This window comes from Lichenostomus cassidix, chromosome 5 (genome assembly GCF_008360975.1).
Source record: "Lichenostomus cassidix isolate B80296 chromosome 5, HeHo_3.0, whole genome shotgun sequence".
Lineage (NCBI taxonomy): Eukaryota > Metazoa > Chordata > Aves > Passeriformes > Meliphagidae > Lichenostomus > Lichenostomus cassidix.
The window spans coordinates 32,424,260-32,448,026 of record NC_139486.1 but is presented as its reverse complement, the minus strand read 5'-3'; the positions used below and the strand labels follow the sequence as shown (position 1 = coordinate 32,448,026).

General features: G+C 36.2%; 1 protein-coding gene across 22 annotated transcripts in view; it reads right to left on the bottom strand.

Moving 5' to 3' along the window:
• Positions 1-23,767, bottom strand: part of GPHN (gephyrin) — a 285,809-nt gene that overhangs the window by 80,078 nt on the left and 181,964 nt on the right. For all 22 annotated transcript variants that reach the window (XM_085062088.1, XM_085062093.1, XM_085062092.1 and 19 more), the window contains one exon: positions 17,899-18,033. In XM_085062088.1, coding sequence (XP_084918214.1) covers positions 17,899-18,033 — 135 coding nt within the window. The remainder of the gene's footprint in view (positions 1-17,898; positions 18,034-23,767) is intronic.

Sequence of the window (23,767 nt, the reverse complement as noted above, 5' to 3'; positions counted from 1 at the left end):
ATATTTATATCCTTTTCTTATTCACAATGGAATAACAACAGGAGTTAATAGCTAAAAATTAGCCACAGGTGTCCCTGTCTTGATATCTGAAGAACAAGGTGGAGTTACAGTTGAAGTAGAATGAGATAGGAAGCCAGTGGAAGAAAACTTAGGAAGCAAAGAAACCAGAACCAAACACTGAGCAAACAGGAACACTCAAATATGATTAATGGATTTGTTAGAAGATGAGTGAACAGAAAATGTTCTCTAAGCAGAAGTCTCGCGTATTGTTTCAGTGTTATTCCACTACTTTCTACTTAATAGAGCACATGAGAAATGTACCTGTTTATCTTCATCCTTGATTTTAGTCCAGATAAAAGAATTTAGAAGACCTAATCTTAAATACATGTCTAATGTATCTAATCTATCAGTTACACTTGTCAAAAAGAAAGAATAGTTCTGAACAATTAGCTAATCTGAGACCCTGCCTTTTGTTGGATTTATTTAAAGGAAGAGTTCCACTACAGGAGAAACAGCCTCAAACATTTAACACTATCCATCTTAAGACTCCTTCCCCTTTTTGATAATATGCTCTATTTGTGCTACTCTATAGTTTCCCTGCTTACACTCTGACAAAGAAATTGGAATTTTGCAGGACCTAAATCTTTCAGAAACACATTTTCCCATCCACATTCACCAAAATGCCAGACCTCTGTCAGACTTTTTTCCAGAATTCTGGGTGATACATGAATTGTTCATAATGATAACACCTTTTTGATATAATTAAATGACTTAATTCTGAAATTGAATAAATGAAAAATTCCCAATGGAAGTGTTTTACAGCACTAGTTTAAAAAGATGTCAAGTACCTTATTTGATGACCTGGCCACACAATGTTGGAACCATGATAATCAAAAGTAAGAGATTATACTACACAGCATTCAAATCAAGTTCAGAATATTTGCTGTACACATAAGAAAAACATAACTGTTCTCCCACTTGATTACTACTGCAGAGATTAAAGATGAATGGTGAGTAAGGAAAACTGTTAATATGACTTGTGGATCATCCCTGGGTCTGCAAAGAGATGTTTTGGCAGGTACGTTATACCACATATGCCTGACAACTGTGCTGACAAGCATTTTCTGTTTCCTTCCACAAAAATAGCCCCTGTCAGTTTCTAGCCACGGCTTCTAATTGCATTTAGCTGTAAGTTCCCTTGTGCTTCTAACCTAGTTGCCTTAAGGAACGTGCAGTGCAATGGAGTGAATTTCCTAAATCATGAAACTTGCTTGGATCATATTTGTCAATGCGACTACACATGCTGTTAATAAATATTTATGAAGTTTTTCCTTTTCAACCAAGTTTTTGGATGTACACTTCTAAGTTTGTACATGCTATGAGAAAAGAAGACCTCCCTTGTTTTTTCAGTTTTACCTGCTATTACTTGTTTTCAATTACTGTTTTATCTCAAAGTGCAGGGCATCATGCTGAGAAAGGAATGATCAGTTTTGGCAATATAGAGCAAAACTGCGCATGTGATGCTCCTACTTGGCTTAATTTTCTTCAGCAGAATTCCACAATATACCCTGAGTCTGCTTTTTTTTTTTTTTTCCCTCTGAAGGCTATTCAACTAACCAAGGCAAAATATAGAAGAAAAACAATGGGATAAGCTCCAGTCTAGCTTAAAGAGGTGTTTTGTGATTCAGTGAAAGAGTAGGTGGATGTATAAAAAAACCAGTAAAATGATCCTAAAGATAAATGCATTAAGAAGATAAAAACAGTAAAAACATAACAGAAAAGAAACGAAATATGAATCAGCATATATTCAAACATCCCTCTTATGAAGGGGCTTCGAAAGAATACAACATATAAAGAACAAGGGTACTTAGAAGCCATCAGGAATATTTTATCAAAAGCCTGGAGATTTCTCCAGTTGATATAGTGCATTCAACTAGAGAAGGAGGTCCAGTTGATGAAGAGAAACTACAAAGGCTGTTCTATGTCTATTATTATACCACTGTGTTCCAAATAAATGTTCTTGAAATCTCTCACCTAAGTTCTCACACAGTTCATATTAACAGAGAAACGTATCTCAGAACTATAACCCAACTGACAATGATTTCACATCAGTCATTCAGGAAGAAAAAATTTTATCTACTGGCCAGATCATGTAAGGGAACTGAATCCAAAGAAGACTTAATCTTATGAAGATGGAAAATGCATTTTCTGACCCTCAAGAATGTTCATGCAAGTCCAAGATACACAACAAACTGGAAAAAAGTGAACGGTAGTGACATCCATTAAAAAAAAGAAAAGGAATAAACTGACAATATTTGATGGCTGGCAAGAAGCAATTTTAATTAATGAAGTAATTACATAGTACTTGTGAACAAGTTTGATCCTGGGGACTGTGACTGTCAACTTCCAAATGTGATATAATAAAATACTGGTATTGGTAGCACTTTTTACAACCCCTACTTGCCTAAACAACAGTGGAAAATTCTGATACAGAAATCCAAACTCCAACTTAATTCTCTTCTCTGATAAGAACAATGTTCTACATCAAGTGAGCAGTTTCTACTGCTAACCAAGAGCTTAAAAAGTTTTTAACATTGCAGCAAATCAATTTAAGTTAAAAAATGCATTATGTATAACTTCTACATCCATGCATAAAAAATAGATTTGCACTTGAAAGTATTTTTACTTCAGCAGTTTTATGCCAGACAAACACCAACTAGAGGGGGCTTCCTAAATAAGTGGGGAGTATTTAAAAAAAAAGGGAATACAGGCTCCTATAACAATGACATACATTCTCAACCAATAAATATATTCATGTCTGTGCATTATACTGCAGTATGGCATAAAAGTTTTATTAAGGTTGCTGCACTTCTTGATAACGTTAAACCTACAAAAGCATAATGTATGTGAATGCTAATAAATGCCAATAAAACATCATTATCATATCATCACAAGTTTTGTTCACACTACCCACAATTTTTCTTTCAAATGGGCACGACTACTCACTGCTCCTTGTGCAGATGGAATAAACATAGTGCAAGGGGAACGAGCAGTGGTAAAAAGTACTGCTATTTTCTCACTGCTTTAAAGCTAGTATCATCACTAGATCAAATGCTTTGTTAATATACATAATGGCAAAGATAATGTAACTGTGTCCTTATACAAGAGACCTTGTACACTGGTTATTTTACACCAACATGTGTCAGCCTAGTTATTTAAAAATATCTGTTGACTTCAGTGAAGTTTAGTGTTCAGAAACCAAACCTAAAAGTTGGTAGGTAAAATGTATAGCCAGGGCAAGACAGACTACAATAAATAAAAACATTACATAGTATGCCTCTGTAGTGACGTAATGTTCTAAATCCCATTTGAACTGGAGATCTGGGCATACGAGAGTGAGGTCCTTACTGTCACTATGCAGAGAACAGTTGAACAACTCTCCTGTCACACAGCTGAAGGTTTGCAAACCCTTCTATCTGCTCAACACTGCCTTTCTACCAGTTCTTCCTGACCACAGCCCTTCCTTTTCTCATAATCCTATTGCTGCCTCCTGCATCCAAGCTACTTCCTACTGTTCTTCAAACACTCTTAAGTCCTGCAGCCTCATCACTCAAGAGCCACAAATGTTGCTTTGGTCTATATCAAACCTTTACCACTCGACCTTTACATCCAATTTCTCCTCAATTCAGTACTTTCAATTCTCTCATTTCAGACCCATTTGAACATTTTCTCACTGTCTGCTGGCACATTTTGCTCCTTACGTATGCCTGCAGCCTCATTGATTCTCTGGATTTCCCCACAAAGGAAGGCAGAATTTGCACCTCATGCTCCTGGTAGAGCTTTTCAAAAACCAAGCACCTGTCCCATATATCAGAAATCTGTCTTGGCAAGCAGGAAAGGTCATATTTAAGGAAAAAATAAAAACATTCTAGTTCTAGGTGGTGAAGTTTTGTATTCTTTTCATATACCTTTCCCAAACTAACTTTTCACTTTTGAATGTGCTGCTATTTTGCCTTGCTGTCCTAAGCTGAACTTCAGTCTTAAAAGCTGCAGCAGATAGAGTTACAGCACATATAGTGGAGGACACTATCCTTTAAACATTTTTAGACGCTAAGCTAGCTCCTATCAAAGATACATTGGTGGTCACAGTGAAAACTGTTGCACCAATGAAGTCACTTAGAAGTGACCTCATGGTGGGACAGGTAGATTATAAAGCAAACCAGCTCTCTGTTTTGTAACCAGGGTTGTAAACAAATATTTGCTCTCTTTGACAACTTCTAGCACCAAAATTAAGGGAGAGATGTTTGCATTGGGGCTCAGTGTAACAATGAAAATATCATCTTTCTGAAAACAGATGGGGAAGTGGGACTTTAAAGAGAAGAGGACAAGTGCATTTAAGATTTGTTCTCAAATGTCTGTAACAGCTTTTATTCAATCCTTTTGACTAGAGAGGGCTGTATTTGGAAAATCTGTGTGAACACATTTTGTCATATGTATTTCCTCACATTTAAACATCCTGAGGGGTTCAACTACGAAAGAGGAGTGGAAGGGTTGGTAAGGATATTGGAAAAGGGTGTATCCACTAAAGCCACAGGAAACAACAAAAGCAGTGAGAGGACAAACTCAGATTAAGTTAATGTGGAAATATCTGGCATTCAGTTAACTTTGCAGAAACTTAAAACAGTATGACCTTTAAGTGGCCAAGTACTAACAATAACCTGGGCAATGGCCAAGGTCAATCTTTGTCTATGACAGTACTGTTAAGTGAAACCATTGTCCAATGAGGCTGTCTAAAAACTTCATAAAGCAAACACTGTGTTGCAAAGAAATGCCATACAAAAACATAAGAATTCCTTGCTCAAATGCGCTCCTCACATTTTGAAAAACCATTTATTAAAGAAGAAAAGCAGTCTTAAAAAATAAACTGCAGTGGATGGTGCGAATTTCAAAAAAAGCCAGCAGCTGGTGTGAAATCTTGCCAAACCTGTTACTGTTTCTTACAGAACAATTTCCATAAATCTACTGTAGGGTAATCAAGTGGGTGGCCTTGTTTCCAACACAGGCATTGGAGAGAAATATGTTCCAACTATAAGTGCTTTGAAGGTCTCACCTGAAGGATCCCTATTTTCTCATAGACTTTTTCCATTTAGACTTCCATAAACTGTCTCCACTATTGTTAGTTTAAATAAAAAGCAATGTACTGAAATGTATGTAGGTTTCAGTAAACATAAATAACAATAAATGCCTATTCATGTCCAATAACATGCAATGATGGTGTGAAAGAGATCAGACACTTCCTTTTCTTTCAAGTAAACATACTGTTGAAACCTCACTGAAGAAAACAAATTCTACCCTATTAATAAATGCCCCTTATAAAGAGATAATATATATTTTGCCTTTTAAAATATTACTAAATTGGTGAGCAAAATAGGGTCAAGTAATTTCAGAGATTAATTATGAGTCTAATAAAAATGGGGATGCATTTGGATCATCATCTTTACTAATAATCATCACAACTTATTCTAACACCTAGTCTTGAGGCATCTGTGAATGGCACAGTATCTTCATGGTCATACAATTTTGAACTTGCACTTTAACACATCATCAGAATTTTTTCACATTTTGTGCTGCTACAGCTTATTAATTTTACAAAGGCAGAAATGTAGAAAAAATTAAATACTATTTTCTTACACAATCTCTTCAAGGAGCAAACAGAGCAAGTTAAACGGATTGCTTATGTTCAAAATGGGACAATTCCCTGAAGCACTATAGTGCCTTCTCCCTTTTCCTATTGTAGAAAATCAAAACAAGGAGAACAATCTTTGATTAATATTTTACTTAACAAAAAGTGGCTCAATTAATTAAAAAATTTCAGAGGCAATGTACTTGGCACATACTAAATACTCCTTGCAGATCCAAGATACAGAATTGGATAAGCACTGACCTAAGGGTCACATGGTTTCACTTACAAAATAAAGGGCTTCTAACATCCATGTGAGAAAGAAGATAATTACAGGGGTGAGCAGACAAAGCTGAATTTAATAAAATGAACTGAATTAACAGTTTAAATTTAGAATGGCTATTTATGAGAAGGCTGGACAAGCGATTGTGACAAATGCTCTTTTGAATCTAAAAATCATTACCTTTTCCATTACATCTTTTTCCCTCATTTCCTAGCACTGTTTGTTGGTGCTTTGATGTTTAGTGATTGATACTATTTAACAGGACTATTTAATGGAATGAACTTGGTATGTTAGGGATTACAATAATGTTTTTGGACCTTCCCAGATAAATTTACTTCATCCAACTGCTTAATGATTAGTGTTCATTTCAAGCACTCTAAAATGTCATTCATTGGACTCAGAACAGATAGAGTAGGACCACACCAAAGGAGTATAGTAGCACTGACATAGTGCATGCATCTTCCTTTGGTATGGTGGCACAGTGCACAGTAAGCTGTAAACATGTGCAGAGATTTTTGTTTTTTTTAATCAATTGTCCTGAGGAATAAAGAGGCACAGAATGAGGATTACACACAGCAGTAGGAAGAAGTGAGAATATTAGCCACATAACCAAGTCCTTCTTTTCCAGCCAAGAAATGAGGCATGAGAACTTGGTAGAAGAATGCTAAAGAAAATGAGCCTTGTACATTTTTCGCAAAAATTTCTGGGGAAATACTTGCTAAATGTAGCTACAGCTCAAAAACTTGGATAATCAAGATGATGTAAAAATCTCCTTGATGAATGAAATTCTCAGTTTCTGCTAGCAATTGCTCAGCCCAAGTCCTAAAAGAAAATGTCTTGTATTTTCTGTCTTGAAAAAAAAAAGAATGACTAGATTCACATTTAATGCATTGCTGCAGATGCAACGGTAACACAATTCTGAGAACTACCTTTTATAAAAGAGGAAGCTTATCTGCTTGGGTAAAAAGGATACCAGAAAAAAGACCTTGATGTGAAGGACTTATTACAAAAAACTTTTTCAGAATTGAGATAAGGTTTATGTCTTCTGCGCCTTGTAGAAGCATGCAAAATGGGTGCCATGCAAAATGATCACACACACACATATTCTAGAGAAAGTGGTCTGTAGGAGCCTTACAATGGGCTCAATCTGTTATTTAGATAAACAACTAACTTTTTGGACAGTTGCTTTTGTTATCAAACCAGATCAAGAATGACTTTGCAGTTTTATACTACAATGAAATTGCCTGATTTCTTGACTACATGAAGATGGATTTGTTCTCAAGGGAGAAGTATTTTTCATTTGGATGCAACAGATCCAAAGTGAACAGGTGCTCTGTTAAAACAAGACTTACTTTGAAAAACATACTTTTTTGTATCCACAGACAAAAGTGTTATCCACCAAGGGAGACAGATGATGACCTTTCATCAGCCTTTTGCAAAAGTACCACTCTAACTTTGACTGTCAAAAACCATTTCTGAAATACTTTGAGTCTGGTTTTTTGGGTGGAGAAAAACAAAATAACATGCCAAGAAGGCTACTAGTTCTAGACAGAGAGCCTGGCAGACATGAAAATAAACGGTACTATTCTGTCTAAGCCACAAAGTGTTAAGTAGAAAATGTAGTTAAAGGAATTCAAAACAAAGAGTGTAAACAGACAAATAAAGAAAGAAAAAGGAGAAATGCTATCATTGAGGTTGGGTAGACAACAGTGGTAAACTGGGTAATGAAAAATAACACCTTGTATGAATTTTGATTTGGGATGGTAATACATGATACAGGAACAAAAGCACAGTAAAGATTGAGAATTAATATAATTACATTTGATGAGGCAACTGCTTCTATAAACAGATGAAATGTAGGACAGGAACATGTAGAAGTAAAAACAGAATTGTTGGGAGGGCAAGAAAATTGCTAGTGGGAAGGTAATTATATTTTGCTGAAAGAGGAACAGGTGAAAGAGAATTTTGCAACTGATGCAGCAACTGACCTTATCTAGTATTTCCAATAATGATTTTGACAAAAAGTTTACGAGTGCTCTCAGATAAACAGGAGAGGCATCATCATTACAGAATATTAAAGTGATCTCATCAGTAGATATTTAATAAGAATTAAGAGTCCTGTAAAAGAAATGGAGTGAAATTTAACACAAAGTTCTGAATTAACAAAGCTCTTTGCTACATGCAGAAGAACTTAGCCATTGGAAAAAAGACAGAGATTATAAATCCATTTTACAAAACACTTATAAAATCTGATATAAGCAAATATATAGTCATGCAAGGAAGTTGCAATCTACAATAAATGCATGAAAAGTCTTTGGAATGAGTCTTTTTTTAAAGAATAAAAATGAGCAAACTTGACTTAATTAATTAATGAAAAAGAAACCCAAAAATTGTTATGCATCCCCTTTATTTGTCTGGCTGAGAAATGAATACAAGTAAAGATTGGCCTATTTAAGTTAAAAGGCAAAAAGGCAACTGAGTGCAGATTGACCAATGAGATAGTGAGGTTCTAAAACAAGGCTTGAGACATCCGTGCAGAAGGGAAAATGATTTTTGGTTTGCCAGTCTTTGATGGTACCACATATTACAATGTTAAATAATATCAGATAGATGCTACTTCTGTGATGGAACCAGCAAACATTTGCTCCAGATGATAAATTAATCATAGGAACATGCGTGCCTTGAAAGAGCTTTATTAGTCTAAATATCAGTTTTGGCTCCTGTGAACACGTAACTGCCTGCTGCTGCTAGACCACCTTCAGTTGCCTGTTGTGCTGGCTTCGGCTGGGGTAGAGCTAATTTTCTTCACAGTAGCTGGTACCGGGATTTGGATTTGTGCTGGAAACACTGCGATAATATAGAGACAGTTTTGCTATTGCTGTGCAGCTCTTGCCACACCATTAAAGCCTTTTTTGTTCCTCACCCCACCAGCAAGAGGGCTGGGGGTGCACCAGGAGTTGAGACAGGACACAGCTGGGACAGCTGACCCCAACCAGAGGAATATCCCACACCATATGGCGTCATGCTCAGCATGTAGGGCTGGAAGAAGGAAGGTGGGGACGTTTGGAATGATGGTGTTTGTCCTCCCAAATAACTGTTACGTGTGATGGAGCCCTGCTCTCCTGGAGAACACTGATGATCCCATGCCTGCCCACGGGATGCAGTGAATTAATTCCTTGTTTTGCTTTGCTTGTGTGTGCTTTTGCTTTCCTTATTAAACTGTCTTTACCTCAACCCACGAGTTTTCTCCCTTTTACTTTTCTGATTCTCTCCCCCATCCCACTGGAGGGGGAGAGAGAGAGCAGCTGCAGGGGGCTTGGTTGTCAGCTGGGGTTTAAGCACAACAGTCTTTGAGACAATGACAGATTTGATTGAAATGTGCTAGATTGAATTTATAGCTGTTATTTCTGTTCAGCTAATAATCAGCAGGCTCCTGTGATTGTCGTAGGGCTCACTCGCCTGACTGTATATTCATCTAGCGGTCCTTAGTGGCAGTTTCTTGTTTTTGCTGCTTGCTATAGTGCTGTGTAGCCCCATACTAGCTCTGCCTCTGCCAAAACCAACACACATGTGCATTAAATGCATATGATGGTGATGATAATGATGATGGTGATGATGCAAAACCATAGAAGCATGACATAATATCAAGACGTGACGTGCTTGCTTCAATAGCAAGCTAATACAGCCTTCTGCTAAGAATCCTCCTTGAATGTCTAACAGACATATTAAAAGTGGCAGAGAAAAATAAAGGCTACATATGGATGTCTAAGCACCAGGAAGCATAGTGGGGAGAACATAAGAAAAATGTTGATGGCATGCAGATAAGTAGTTAATTTTGTTCACAGCACTTCATGCAGCTTCTGGGGATACCCAATCAGTAAAAGCAGACAACCTAAAATGATTTACAGAACAAAACAAAGTTGAGCTGCTGAGGGATAAAATTGTAATGATAAAGAGCAGGTTTACATAAAGAGAACACTGTACAGCAAGAAAATCTAACATATTCAAGAGGTGGAACCAGACAGAGAGACAAATATCCCCTTTACTGTCAGCTCCTAAAGAGCATAAAAGGCACGTCCAACACTGACTTAATGGATATTGGCATAAGAAGGATGCTAGAGAAGTTGTGGAGAATGTCATAGCTGGCACTCCACATCCTCTCTGTCATTCAAGCCATACTGACCAGACCAGCTGGGTACACACATATGGATGCTGGACAGACTACTGAATGCATGTATCTTTGTGCCCTTGAATACACAGATATGAAAGGGCGAATGAAATCCTTTTTGTTTAAAAATAGCATCACCTATCGCTCCTATAACATCTGGCACTGAACTTTGCTACGCCATCATTAAATTGTTTACTAGAAACAAAAAGCTAAAGAAACAGCTAGAAGATTGCCGTTTATCCTTGCAGGTACATTTAAAAAATTTCTTATTATTTCATCAGAAAAGAGCACAGCAATAAGTGATGTGGACTATTTATTTTGTCAACAGTCAGTGAAGGAACATAAGCCCATAGCTGAGTGTTGATTAAAGCAGATCAATGTATGAATGGACTAAGATACTAAAAAAGAGGAACAGAAGAAAACCAAATTCCTACACTCAGAACATAAGACTACATGAAAATTCAGCCTTTAGGATGCACAGTTTTACTCTTGGAACCATTTTTTCATGAAGAAACAAGATTTAGTCAATTGACATAAGCAACAGGAACTAAAAGCCCCTAGGAAAAAAGACTGAATGGAAATGGGAAGTCAGTATTTCTCTGACACCATGTTCAGCAAGACATCAAAATAATCAAGTGCTAACAAACTCAACAAGCATCAGTGACAAAACCAGAACTAGATATATATATAAAATGGAGCTTGCAAGCAGTTCTGTAGAGGTGCATTCACAGTAATTTCTAATTGAAGACACTGGATGAAAAACAGATATAACTACATAGCTGTTGGTGAAAAAAACCCAAACTATTAAACAAACCCCAAACCCCTAATCTTGTGTTACATCAGAAATCAAACAGAGATTTGTTTTGGATAAGAACTGAAAAGATGTCAGTAGGCTTCCAATGTGAGAAGGATGCACATCTTTTCCCTATCTTAAAGAAATGACAAATTGTAGTTAAGAGAATTTGAAAAAGAACACTTGGCCTTGGAAGACAGCACAGTAAGAAAGCAAAATTCTTGCTCCCAAAGCTAATTGAAAAAAAGAAAAACATTTCAAGGAGGAACTGACAAGCTGATGCAGCATTAGTCTACAGCGACTAAAACTCATGGAATGTATGTGTGAGTCAGCATGTACATACTTAAAGATTGTTTTCTCCTGAAGGAATACACATGCAGAATAGTTACAATTTGAAAAAAGAAAGTATTTCCAGGGAAAGACTGAGAAGCTTTTTTTGACACGTTTGAAAGTTTTCACTGGACTCAGGAAAAGAATGAAATTCCGTGGCTTAATAAATATCAACTAGTTATTAAGACATTCAAATGTAGAAGAATTTTGCACATTACAGCTTCTTCATGTGATCCAATATATAACAGGTCTGAAAAGTAGCTGATTCTATGACTGCAAGAATTGTTCTGGATGTTCTTGATCTGAAGCCAATTCCCAGTTACTCTAACATACTTCTTTAGTTCTGCGATAAACAGTTCTTCACCATGAATAAGGGTAGAGAACTATATTTTGGTGCTGCTATACTATTTAATACTGACTCCAGGTATGAATAAATAAAGTACTACCTGAAGCACACATATTCAATAAACAAAGCTAAGACAAGTAAGTACTTCTACTGAAATTCAATGCTCAGCTTGCACTTTACTCCAGTCTTTATTCTTCTTCTCTAGAGACTTGTTGATGCATCTATTTTGGTACTTACAAAAAATGCCTAAAAGCCTATCCCTGAAGTTTTTGACCTCCCTATAAAGTGCATCTTCCATTTCTGAAAAAATTTTAGTACCTATGATGTATTTGAGGGTTTTTTAAATATCCCAAACACACCAAGCTGCTTCTTAGCTACATCTCACTTTTGCAGCTGCAGCATGTTGTTAACTACCAGAGATCGTAACCAAAATGTAAAGTAAAAATAAGACTTGCTAGGGCTCTGTTATCTACATACTTTGCCAAGACAATACACTTTAAACAATGAGGGGAAAAGGTAATGACTACATGAAAATATTCTAATATCTTAATTAGTAATGGATTTGAAAACCACTGCTGCATCATATTGAGAGGAACCCAGGAGGATATGGTAGACTGATGTGCATTAGTAAGCAGGATTCATCTTAAGGTAACTATGGCTACTTTCTACTCAAATATACATTCTATTAGCATCTCTTTTTACTAAATATATTTTTCTTTAATCCTGGAATGTCACTGTTGAGCCGCTAGCAGAGAAGAAATCCTCGGATTCTCAGCGTGGCATAGAAAAGAGAGCTTTATTATTTTGATTTCAGCTTATATAGACTTTTCAGAGGTCACCCAGATTGGTCAGTCAGAAACCTCCCCCTAGGCCTGATTGGCCAGGCCTGAACTGTCCAAATCTTGAGACACTGTTTTTAATAACATCCAAACTTCATCTTTGTTTATAAAACGCAGAAGAAGCTCTCATGGGAAAGACCTGTGCTAGCCACACTGGAATGTGCTTTGAAAAAAATTAAGAAGAAATTAAATCCAGAAATAATAATGAAAACATTGGAGTTTTTAGCAGGAACAAGTATCTTTGTGTGTATTTTCACAAAAAAAAGCAAGAAACCGTTGCAGTGCGTGGGGTGTGATCTCACCTATGTAGATCATCCTAACAATTTAAAACAGTCTTTCCACTTTTCCATGCTCCTCAACCATATTACAGCTTAACAGCTATGCCAAAGCACTTGCTACTTACTCAAGAAAGTTCCTAGGTAGAAAAAACTTAAGCTTATGCAAACTTAATAAATAAAAAGGAAACAAACTTCACTTGGAAATTTAGTGTATGTGTTCAAACTTTAAAAGATATTCACATACTCGCCACATTGCTTTCACTTTGATGATCATCTTAAGAAGAAACAAGTAAGAATTAATATGAAAAAAGTTATGCCTTCAAATGAACACAAAATATCTACACTGTGCATAAAACTACAGCTTACCAAAACACATCTTGAACAGAATCTTATTAGTAACTAAGAATTTCTGATAAGGAACCTGATCTTTTTTCCACTGAAAAATACTGAATATTTCTACTGAAAAATCTGTAACAACAATTGACAAAAACATCTTTCCAACTCCACCTGCTCCCATTTGCTAATGTCCTTACTTCACACAGCAATTCTATACTGAAAGAACACTAGACTGAAAACATAAATCATAATTAGGTTTAGTATTAATTTGAAACTCATTTCACCATGTGGATGTTAATGTACACATTCAACATTAAACCTGTGGTTCATGACAAATAATTTTTTGTTAGCAGTAAGCACGAGAAATTACCGACATAATAAGATTTTTTTTTGTCACAGAAACAACTTTCATCACCATTTTTTTCTTTCAAAAGAAGTTTAATGTATTTTCCTAGGCTATTTAATTTCAGAAATTCTCTGCAACTGGAATATTTACATAAATTACAAGTGTCATACTTTCTACATTGGTAATATTAGGTCTTTAGGCAGATGTCAGCTTATGAATGATAAAGACAATAGTTCTTCACAGGAGACAGAAAGTAACAGAATGTAATCAACTAACAGAATTAAATGTACTATGCTACAAAGAAGGTGTGGATGGATGGAGCAGTGGATAGGTGAGATGACCATTTTGTTAGATTTGAAAAAATTCTGAGAAGCAGCTTTTGCTTGCTTATTTTAGCTGTAAGATAGAGCCTATAAACTTTTGTTACATGGAATCAAAAGTTATCTATTGCAACCACAAATATGTAAGGATCTAACCACTGAGGGTTTTGTCTGGTTCAGTGTAACTAAACCACGGATAGCTAGGAAAGGGACAGAAAACTAGCAAGTAAAGTAGAGAGAGACTTTTTCCTAAGCAGAATGTAAGGAGTAAAGAGAATGAAGTAACAAGATGGAAAACCCCCCCACACTCTCATCTTAAAAGTACTATAACAAGTTCCTTAGGATCCTTCATGATCAAAGGTAACACTGAAAGAAACTTAGCCCATTGAAGAGAAAGAACTGAACATCAGTGAGACTGATGATCTTGCAAAGTGAAATACTCTGAATACCTCTTGTCACTGAAATGAATTCCTGGTGATAATTAAAAATCTGTCCCTGGTCTTCTAAATCTGCTTCATTTGACTTTGACACATAACATTGCCAAAAATTAAGTACTGATTACATCATTTATGTATGGGAGAAGTGAAGACTTCAACTTGAAAACTGTAATTTTCTTTTATACTAATATTATCCCCCTAAGAGTAGAACAAAATTTGAAGTTTGAAATAATGTCACAGTCATTTGCCCTGGGTATATTCTTTTAAGTTATCTGAAGTTATAGATCTAAAATTTTATACTGTAATCTTTAAAAAACCCCAAGACTCAACATTAATGCAAATATTAAAAAATTCTCTGTATTTGTAAGAGTATTTTACTGTAGGTACCCCTATGGCTTTCGTGTCTGAAAAGAACATTGCATTTTATTTCATGAAAATGCCAACCACAAACAAACAAAAAAACATAGTGAGATCTTAGAATCTGAGCAGCTACTGAAAATGACAAGAAAAACTTGCAAGCCACACTGTGTCATCCTAAACTTCTGTCATATGAGTATTTCGCAAATTCATCTAACCATGTTAAGAAAGCAGTAAAACTTTTAAACAATCAAAACTATATTGTACAACATAAAAATATGTCACAACCACAATCAACTTTATGGTTGAATGACTGAAAAAGGGAGGACTGTTAGTGCAGTTTTCCTCTGAGTAAAACTTAGATTGCTTATATATGTGCATCCATCTACTATAAATATGGTTTAAATGCTCTTTGTGCAGTGGTTGATTTTGTTTGAAACGCAAATGCAATTTAGAGAACAAGAAAGGTGTTCTACAGAGATTTATTAAAAGCTAACAAAAGCTGGTTTGCTTAGTCTTGGGGATGTACCTAATCATAGACAGAGTAGTCCCAATGGCAATTTGTCTTAAAAAATTCCTACCTCCCAAGAAAAAGAATTACTTCTTTTACCAGGAAATTACATTTTTGAAGACAGATTGAAATATCCAGGTTTCGACTCAATATTTATCATTCAGTACTTTGTTAGAAACTGAGATTTTCAGAAAACATGGATGAGAAGTTGTAAAGAGTAAAGCAAATTTACAATTAAATGTTGTATTTTGTCTACATGATCTAGTTGTATACATAAACAACATCAAGTTTTCCAAAATATGATTATGAAAAGGTCAAAACTTCTAACATATTAATTAGGAGCATTAGTAATGTGTTCTCCCATACCTTTTCTCCAATATCCTCATGCTTTAGTAACCTGCTACTTACATTCATTCAATAGAGGTGCTGCCATCATTGCAGAAGCTTGATTTTTTTTTCTGAGACACACAGAGCTTTCTGTTACTCAGCAAATTCAGTAAAAGAGATGTAAGGGTTCATGTACACTTAGGACAAAAAATACAACAAGAAAATGGTACAACAAAATAAACTGGAATATGCAGTTGACAAAGAAATATAGTGCCACTTGCTCTGTGGCTAGACCACCACTCTAAAAATAAGTATAATCAAAGAAATAATCTTTTCCCCCCTGACAATTCCTCATATTTGTTTCATGTCATATATACGTGTTTTGGAGCCCTGAAATGAATTCCTAAACCAGAAAATGAGAGTGTTGAAAAGATACACACTTGCAGATTAAAGAAGGCAAAAAAAACCACCTTGGAACATCACCTGGATGCTGAAGTTCAATTTACTTTTTTTCTCATTACTGTGTGGGGAAAAGGCCAGTGTAAACTTAATTAATATTTTATTATTAGAAAGCCAGGATCCAGAAGGAAAAACAGAATAAGACATTTAGACATATTGATAATCTTGAAGAATATGAATGAACCATATTTCTTGACAAATTCAGATGATGTTTGACAACTTGAGGACACTCAAAAGGACTGAACAAAAAGATAATGAGTAGTTTCTTTGTTTTTTCAAAAGTCATACATAAAATGAACCAAGAACTCTTTTAAGTGGTAAAGAAGCTTATGTGCAAAATCCAATCTCTAGGTAAGTAATAAGAGCAGAGTCGAGTTTATTTTCCAGTTGGTTTTTTTTTGTTTTTCCCTATATCAGCTTCAAACCACCATCAAAAGACATCACAGAAAATCTAAACTAGCTAAATGTTGAATGGCAATTCCTGTTATGAAAGTGGTGTGGTCTCACACATTTTGAACACAATCTGATTTTGCAGTAATACATGAAAAGCCAGTCTCAACATGAAATACCAAAGCATGATCTAATTATGAAATGAGCTCATCTCCACTAATTTCCCAAACATGGTTTCAGATCTTCAACCTGTTTCAAACTTCTTGTACTTTCCTTCTGTAATCTCTGCATCTTTCAAGAAAGCCTAGAGGACTGCATTCTCTAGGGCTGCTTTGTAACAGACAGTCTTTACTCCTTCCCATTGTGATAAACTTCTTGAAAATATATAGGCTTCATCTAGAGCTATTTCTCAGCAGAGCTGTCCCTTATTTATGTCTGTTACTAGTCACCTTTGGTTTTCTTTGGACAACTTTGTTTTGTCAATGGGCATAAGGCTCAGTGCAGTTTCTGTTTTTTCTTGTTCTTCTGCTCTGAGCATTGTAATGTAAAAAGCTCTGTGTTTTTATTTTTAAGCCATCGGACAAGACACAATTTGTTAGGAAAAAAGGGAAGGAGATGCTTACAGATTGAATTCACTAAACAATCTTAAAAAAGTAGACTATATAATAAAGCTGAAGTTTTCTGTCCATCAGAATAACTTTGATTCTATTACAGTGAAGGTAAGCACTGCATAAAAAAAAATCCCATAGGTTAAATGAAAATATTTCTGTGGGTGGTTGCCAATAAATCTTGTTTGCTGACAGAAAAGAAAGAGACAGGAGGAAAGAAGAACTAGCAGATGCTGGCAATCGTTTTAGCAAGCAGAATAATCTTCAAGGATCATGAGTTAGATAAGGAAGAATGTTATTATTTGCCATCTGCTACTGGTTTATTAGTCTGTCAGCACCTGGTGCCACACAAAGATCTTTGTGATGTGAACGCACAAAGTAAATTTAGACAGTTTTCTTCTGCTAAAAGGAATTCTGCTGAAGGTAAACATTACAGGCCTTGCCACTGGTCAATTCACTTAATTTTTAATGTATGCTATTTAAAGTTTGATAAAAAGAGAACGCAATAGAGTTCACTTCAATGATTAAATAATATAGTCTAATCACTAAGAACTGAATAATAATCCCAAAAGGTTGGCATTAAAACTTTCTTTCTATTCAATTTAGGCTGGATTTTGTTTCCAAATGTCAGGCAGCAAATATCTAAGTTTGAGCAAACTAGTTGGTTTGAAAATCTTAAACTGAACAATAATAGTGGGGCACAGATCTGCCCCAGCCCAGGCTACAAATTTGTACATACATTTTTTGGACAAAATATTACTTGCTTAATGTTGTTACTCAGTGGCAGGATTATCTATGTTCCTGGGGATACTAAAGGATATTAAATACGTTCAAGGTGCTAAAAATTTCATATTCATGATTGATATTGAAAGAGATAACACGAAACTTCAGTAACCATAAGGTGTTGGTGGACCCACATCTTAAACTGTGCAACAGTACACATGGAACAAGCTACACTGTCTTGCATTTATCTATTATGTAGAATGACAGAACCCTTGCATGCGAACCAACCTTGCTCAGCAGAGGCAATACATTAATCTGATAGATTACATGGCTGGGCATAGAGCTTTCAAGACATAAAAGTACTTACTTTTGGTGTTGGGCAGGATGCAGTGGAGAGGCGAGAGGTGGCTTGGGCACGAGGAGATTCTGAAGGAGTAGTACTGAGGGAGGCTGTATCACGTGGAAGAACCTGAACACCACGAGAGATGATGGAATCCGGAATCTTAAAAAGAAGAGAGATGGAATTAATAGTAAAAAATACACTGTATGGAAAACTTACTCAAAACCTTACCTCAAATACATAGGAATACCCCATTCCTGGTTTGCACACCTCCTCCTACTCAGTGCTTGGCAGTAGTTAATGGCATATTCTCCTAATGTCAGTAACAAATACCTAACAAATATATAAGATCACATTCAAACTGAAGTAGCACAGAACACAGTAGTTGTCCTGAAAAACCTATTAGTCAAACATACTACAATAGGAAATAATAAGAAAATAATGGTTTCCTCTTCAACCTTTGTTTCAAACCCAACAATGACCAACAATGATTTCTACCATGGCATGAAGGGAGGCAGACTTTCCATTCACTAACTAGGGGACAATATTCTGAAAAGAAAACCATTTGCTAGCAATTTACTGAACCCCTCTAAAAAATGTCATACAGTGAGAATTTCTCATAAGAAATGTCATGCAGAAAGTAAATACTCTTTATTCCATGAAGACTTTATTTCAGCTACAAAACCTCTCAATGTAAGGTTTGTGCTGCAAAAGCTACAGGCCTCTCTGGAGTGAGTAAAGGCAAAAGCATTAGAAATCACCATCCAAAGCCAACACTTGATTTAAAATACATTCTGAGGGGAAAAATAAAAATTCAGTCTTCTTTTTTCCCCCAAATATATTAGAGTGCCAGTTAGGGAAGTATATCCCTCCTGATGAACAACTGGCAAACTGGTAACAATGGATGAGGAAAAGGCTGAGACAATCAACAACTTTTTGCCCCAGTCTTCATTTGCAACCTCTTTTCCCAAAATTCTTTACTGGATGGGCCTTATGGCAGGGATTAAGGGCACAAAGTTCTCCCACTGTAAGGGATTATCAGGTTCATGACCATCTGAGGAACCTGAAGGTATATAAGTGTATGGGACCTGATGAGATGCATCCCAGAGTCCTGAGGGAATAGACTAATGGAGTTGCTAAATCACTGTCCACGGCATCAAAAAAGTCATGGCAATGACTTCATGACATTGAACTCTCAAGGGGCTGGAAGAAGGGAACATTGCATCCATCTTTAAAAAGAGTAGAAAGGAGGCCCTGGAACTACCGACCTGTCAGCCTCAGCTCTGCCCCTAGAAGGATCACGGAACAGACCCTTCTGGAAACTGCGCTAAGGCACATGGAGGACAAGGAGGTGATTTGAGGCAGCCAAAATGGCTTCACTGAGGGACAATCCTGTCTAATTATCCTAGGACTTCTATGTAGTGACTACATCAGTGGACAAGGAAAGAGTTATGGATATCTTCTACAGAACTTCTATTGACCTCTCCCTCCAATACTCTGTCTAAAGTGGAGAGACATAGATTCGATGGGTGGATTATTAGGTGGATAAGGAATTGGTTGGATGATCACATCCAGAGGATGGTGGTCAATGGAACAGAGTCCTGATGGACATCAGTGACTAGTGGTGTCCCTCAGGGGTCCATACTGAGACCAGTGTTATTTAATATCTTCTTTAATGACATAGTGGGATTGAGTGCACCCTCAGCAGATTTCCAGACAATACCAAGCTGAGTGGCGCAGTTGCCATGCCTTAATGCTGGACAAGCTCAAGAAGTGGCCCCATGGGAATCTCATGAGGTTTAAGAAGACCAAGAGCAAGGCACTGCACCTGGTTCAGGGCAACCCTCAGTATCAACACAGGTTGGGGATGAACAGATCAAGACCACACCCTGCTGAGAAGGACTTAGGGGTGCTGCTGGAAGAGAGGCTGGACATGACCCAGCCATGTGCACTCCCAGCCCAGAGACCCAGTTGTGTCCTGGACTGCATCCAAAGCAGCATGGGCAGCAGGGAGAGGGAGGTGATTCTGCCCCTCCACCCTGCCTTTGCAAGATTCCACTTGGAATACTGTGTCCAGCTCTGGGTTCCTCAGCATGGAAAGATATGGACCTGTTGGAGAGAGTCCAGAGAACACAGAAATTATCGGAGAGGTGGAACACCTCTCCTAAGAAGACAAGTTAAAAGAGTTAGAATTGTTCAGCCTGGAAAACAGAAGACCCTAGGGAGACCTTATTGTGGCCTTTTAATACTTACAGGGGCTATGAAAAAGATGGGGCAAACTTCCTGTTTTGACAGAAAAAAAGGGTAATGGTTTTAAACCAAAAGAGGGTAGATAGAGACTTGACATAAGGAAGAAATTTTTTACAATGATGGTGGTAAAATACTGGAACAGGTTACCCAGAGAGGTGGTAGATGCCTGATCTGTGGAAACATTCAAGGTCAGGTTGGATGGGTCTCTGAGTAACCTGATGTAGCTGAATTATGTCCCTGCTGATTGCATGGATTTGGACAAGATGGCCTTTAAAATTCCTTCCAAATCAAACTATTATTTGATTCTATTTGTAAGCTGGAATTTTAGTGACAAATCCTTTAGCTGGTGAAATAAGTGGAATTATACCAACTTAAACAGTGAGAAAACTTTCTCATTTTCAGTTGTAAAAGCGAATCTCTCATTATTTTTTATCTTTTGTCCCTTCAGTTTTAAAGAAAAGAGACAGAGGGATGAATTTTAGAACAAAGCTTTTCTTAGCTTTGATATTCTGAATCTTAGAAAGTTTGCAGGCTTTTATTACTGCTGTATTTGGGCCCAGTCATGCAGCTATCACACCAGCTTTGCAACTGATTAGATTAATAGTTTAGTATCACAGGTTTTTTTATTTAGTGTAAAATGCTAAGACATATAAATGATAAGTACCTCAGATAGAACTGATCTCTAACACTAGTTCTACAACACAAATGCAGTAAATTCCACTGTAACAGTCTTTACAAAGGCTTATTCTGATTTTGTTTTCATTATTTTAATCTCTTCCTTTTTCAGAAGCAGCAATTCTACAGATCACTTTGCTCTTACTTCCTGCAATTCACTTTTTTATCACAACTAACCAGAAAATGTAGACATTCAGATCTTTGAAGGAATACATATACCCACCCACACCCACACCCATACCTACACCCACACCCACACATTTTAAGATCTTTCTTCTCACTAAGAATATCTTACTTCTGATGTTTAAGTTCCAAGAGAACCATCAAAAGAACCCCTGTGTCTGTGGGAAACGGCAGTAGCAGACAATAAAAGGAAGAAAGAAATAAAGATCCAGTAATAAATCTAAATCATGAATGTTGGGCATTTCCAGACAGGATTTTTTTAATAAATGGAGATGCTGTTACCCAGTCTGCATTTAGGCATTCTGAGCATTCTTGACTACTAAGATTTTAGGGCAGACAGAAGCCACTGGAAAGTATGTCCTTTCAGGAACAAGCCGGAATCCTAATTTTTAGTATGTGTTACATTATTAGAACATTAAGACAACTTTGTTGCTTGTCTCAGTGTAGTTAAAATAACCTATCTGAATACTTCTGCCATTAAATACTGTTTTGTGCTTTTTTAATGTCATTTCCTACTCTCTCAACTTGCTTGGTTCCCCTCTATAAATGATATATATAATATGTCTAACTTAGCAACCTTGATTAGACATACTGGGTCATACCTAGGGGATCTTATTTCACCATATACCCTCTTTCTCATGTTAAGAGTTTCTTATGTTTATAACTTGTTTATAAGTTGTGTGAAAACAGATTTTGTTCTCAGTGTGCCACCAACTGCCTCCTGTCTTCTGCACTGTATTTCTAGACTAACAGTGTTTTTTGCCAGTCAGTTTCTGCCAGCTCTCCTCAGAGGACCTCTCAAGGCTAAGCAATTCATGCTACAATTTCCACTGTAAATTATGAAGTCAGCAGAGTTTCTTTTCACTGTAGATGACTATGCTGGGGATATCTTCCTCTTCAGAAACAGTGCCTAACTGGCCTCTACATGGAGTATTCTGATTTACAAATGACATCTGAGATATGTATCTTAGAGGTAAACTGATTCAATGATATTCTGAAAGTTTAAATGGTTTGCAGTCAGAAGCATGACTTCCCTTCTGTTCACTTTTTCTCCTGAAATTGCTTCTTAAATTTGTTAAACCTCAAAACAGGCTGACAGCCCTAAGTTTTATATTGGCATAGATACTCCCTACAATGCTTCCATGCTTTCAATGCTTCCTTTTAATCTCCATGCCTAAGAAAAACACAGAAAAAAATACAATTTGAGAAAGGCATAAAACAAAAAAGACAAAATCAAAGAAAGAACAGTTTCAAGTCTTCAAGTAAGATACCTTTTTTTCCCTCTCTTCTGATAAAAACCTGCACACATCTTGCTATGACTGGGCATGAGTCCATTACCCCTTTTACGTACTCCTAGACACACCACAACACAAATAACAATATTGCTTTTGCAAATGATATCATGATCCAGTTCCCTCTAGGCTTACCCTAGGTAGTCTAGAGTAACCAGGTATGTCATACTGTCTCATACCCTTCAGGGAAGAAACATCTTTTTTCTTTGTTTCTCACCCTATTGATCAATCATTGCTTCTAAAACTTTATCTGGTAACACCTTTTTATAATAAAACCTTCTCTCTGCAATAAAGTGACTGAGACAATCCCAGTTTCCCCTGAACTTCATGCGTAGTACCAATTTTTGCCCATGGGAAAATGAAAATTTAAGTAAAATTTCAGCCAGGATATGAATCAAAAAAGGAAGCTGAAGATAAAGGGAAAAGATGATCACAAGCACTTGATTTCAGTGAGAATTATTCCCAAATAACTACCTTTACATAAAATGCAATTACCAGAAAATAATTCATATATAAACCTATATGGAACTCTAAGTTCTAGGTAAAAATTCTCACCGAGAGCATGAAGCTAGTTCACAACTACAAATTTTGCTCTATTTCTAATATGAAAGTGGAATGTGCTATATTGCTAAAAGCAGCACTAATATTCTCTTTAAAGCACTACAGTCTGTTGAATTCAGTGAAGGTACTAGTATGTCTTAGCCATAAATAGAAATATATATAGAAATATAATGTGACGTGGAATTTCTCATTTTTCTCACCTACATTTAGTAAGTTTTTTTAATTTTAAAATTAAAAAAATTAAATTTGGGCAATCTAAGTTTCTAATCAAGGCAACTTCTTGTTAACTCTGTTAAAGAGATTAATAAACGTATGAAAAATTTCTGTGTGTCCTGGGGCATAGAAATCTGAAATAAAGAAGGGCAGGAATATTACTGCATTTTGGACAGACTCTATGTTTAACTTTCACTAAGTCATATTGAGCATTCATGATGTGTCTCCCTAAAATTTTTTACTAATTTTCCAGTTTCAAATAAATTGAATACAAAGTAAAGATCTCAAAACTTTAAATGGGGTACAAAAAAATTCTTAGTTGAATGAAAATCGTTTCTGTTTGCTCTAGCTGGAGTGGAAAACCTGTTGTAATATACTGATGAAGACAGAAATGAATGAGAAATGAAGTGACAGAGAAAGATATTCACCATTATTCATCAGTCCTTGCTTCTACAATTTTTATCTGACCTGGCCTTTCTCTGAAGTGCTTTTATTTTGGTTTGAATATTTATGTTTTCATATAAGAGAACTTTGATAAGAGCATTGATGAGAAGAGAAAAAAGAAAATATATGAGTTCTTTATTCTCTTTTGCTCAAAAATGTAACAAAGATTCACAATGATGGTGAGGTAAGAAAACAACCTGTAGATGGCAATGACTATGACTGTTTTACAAGAGAAAAAAATGTCTTAAAAACATACAGAAAAGACAGCTTAGAACTAC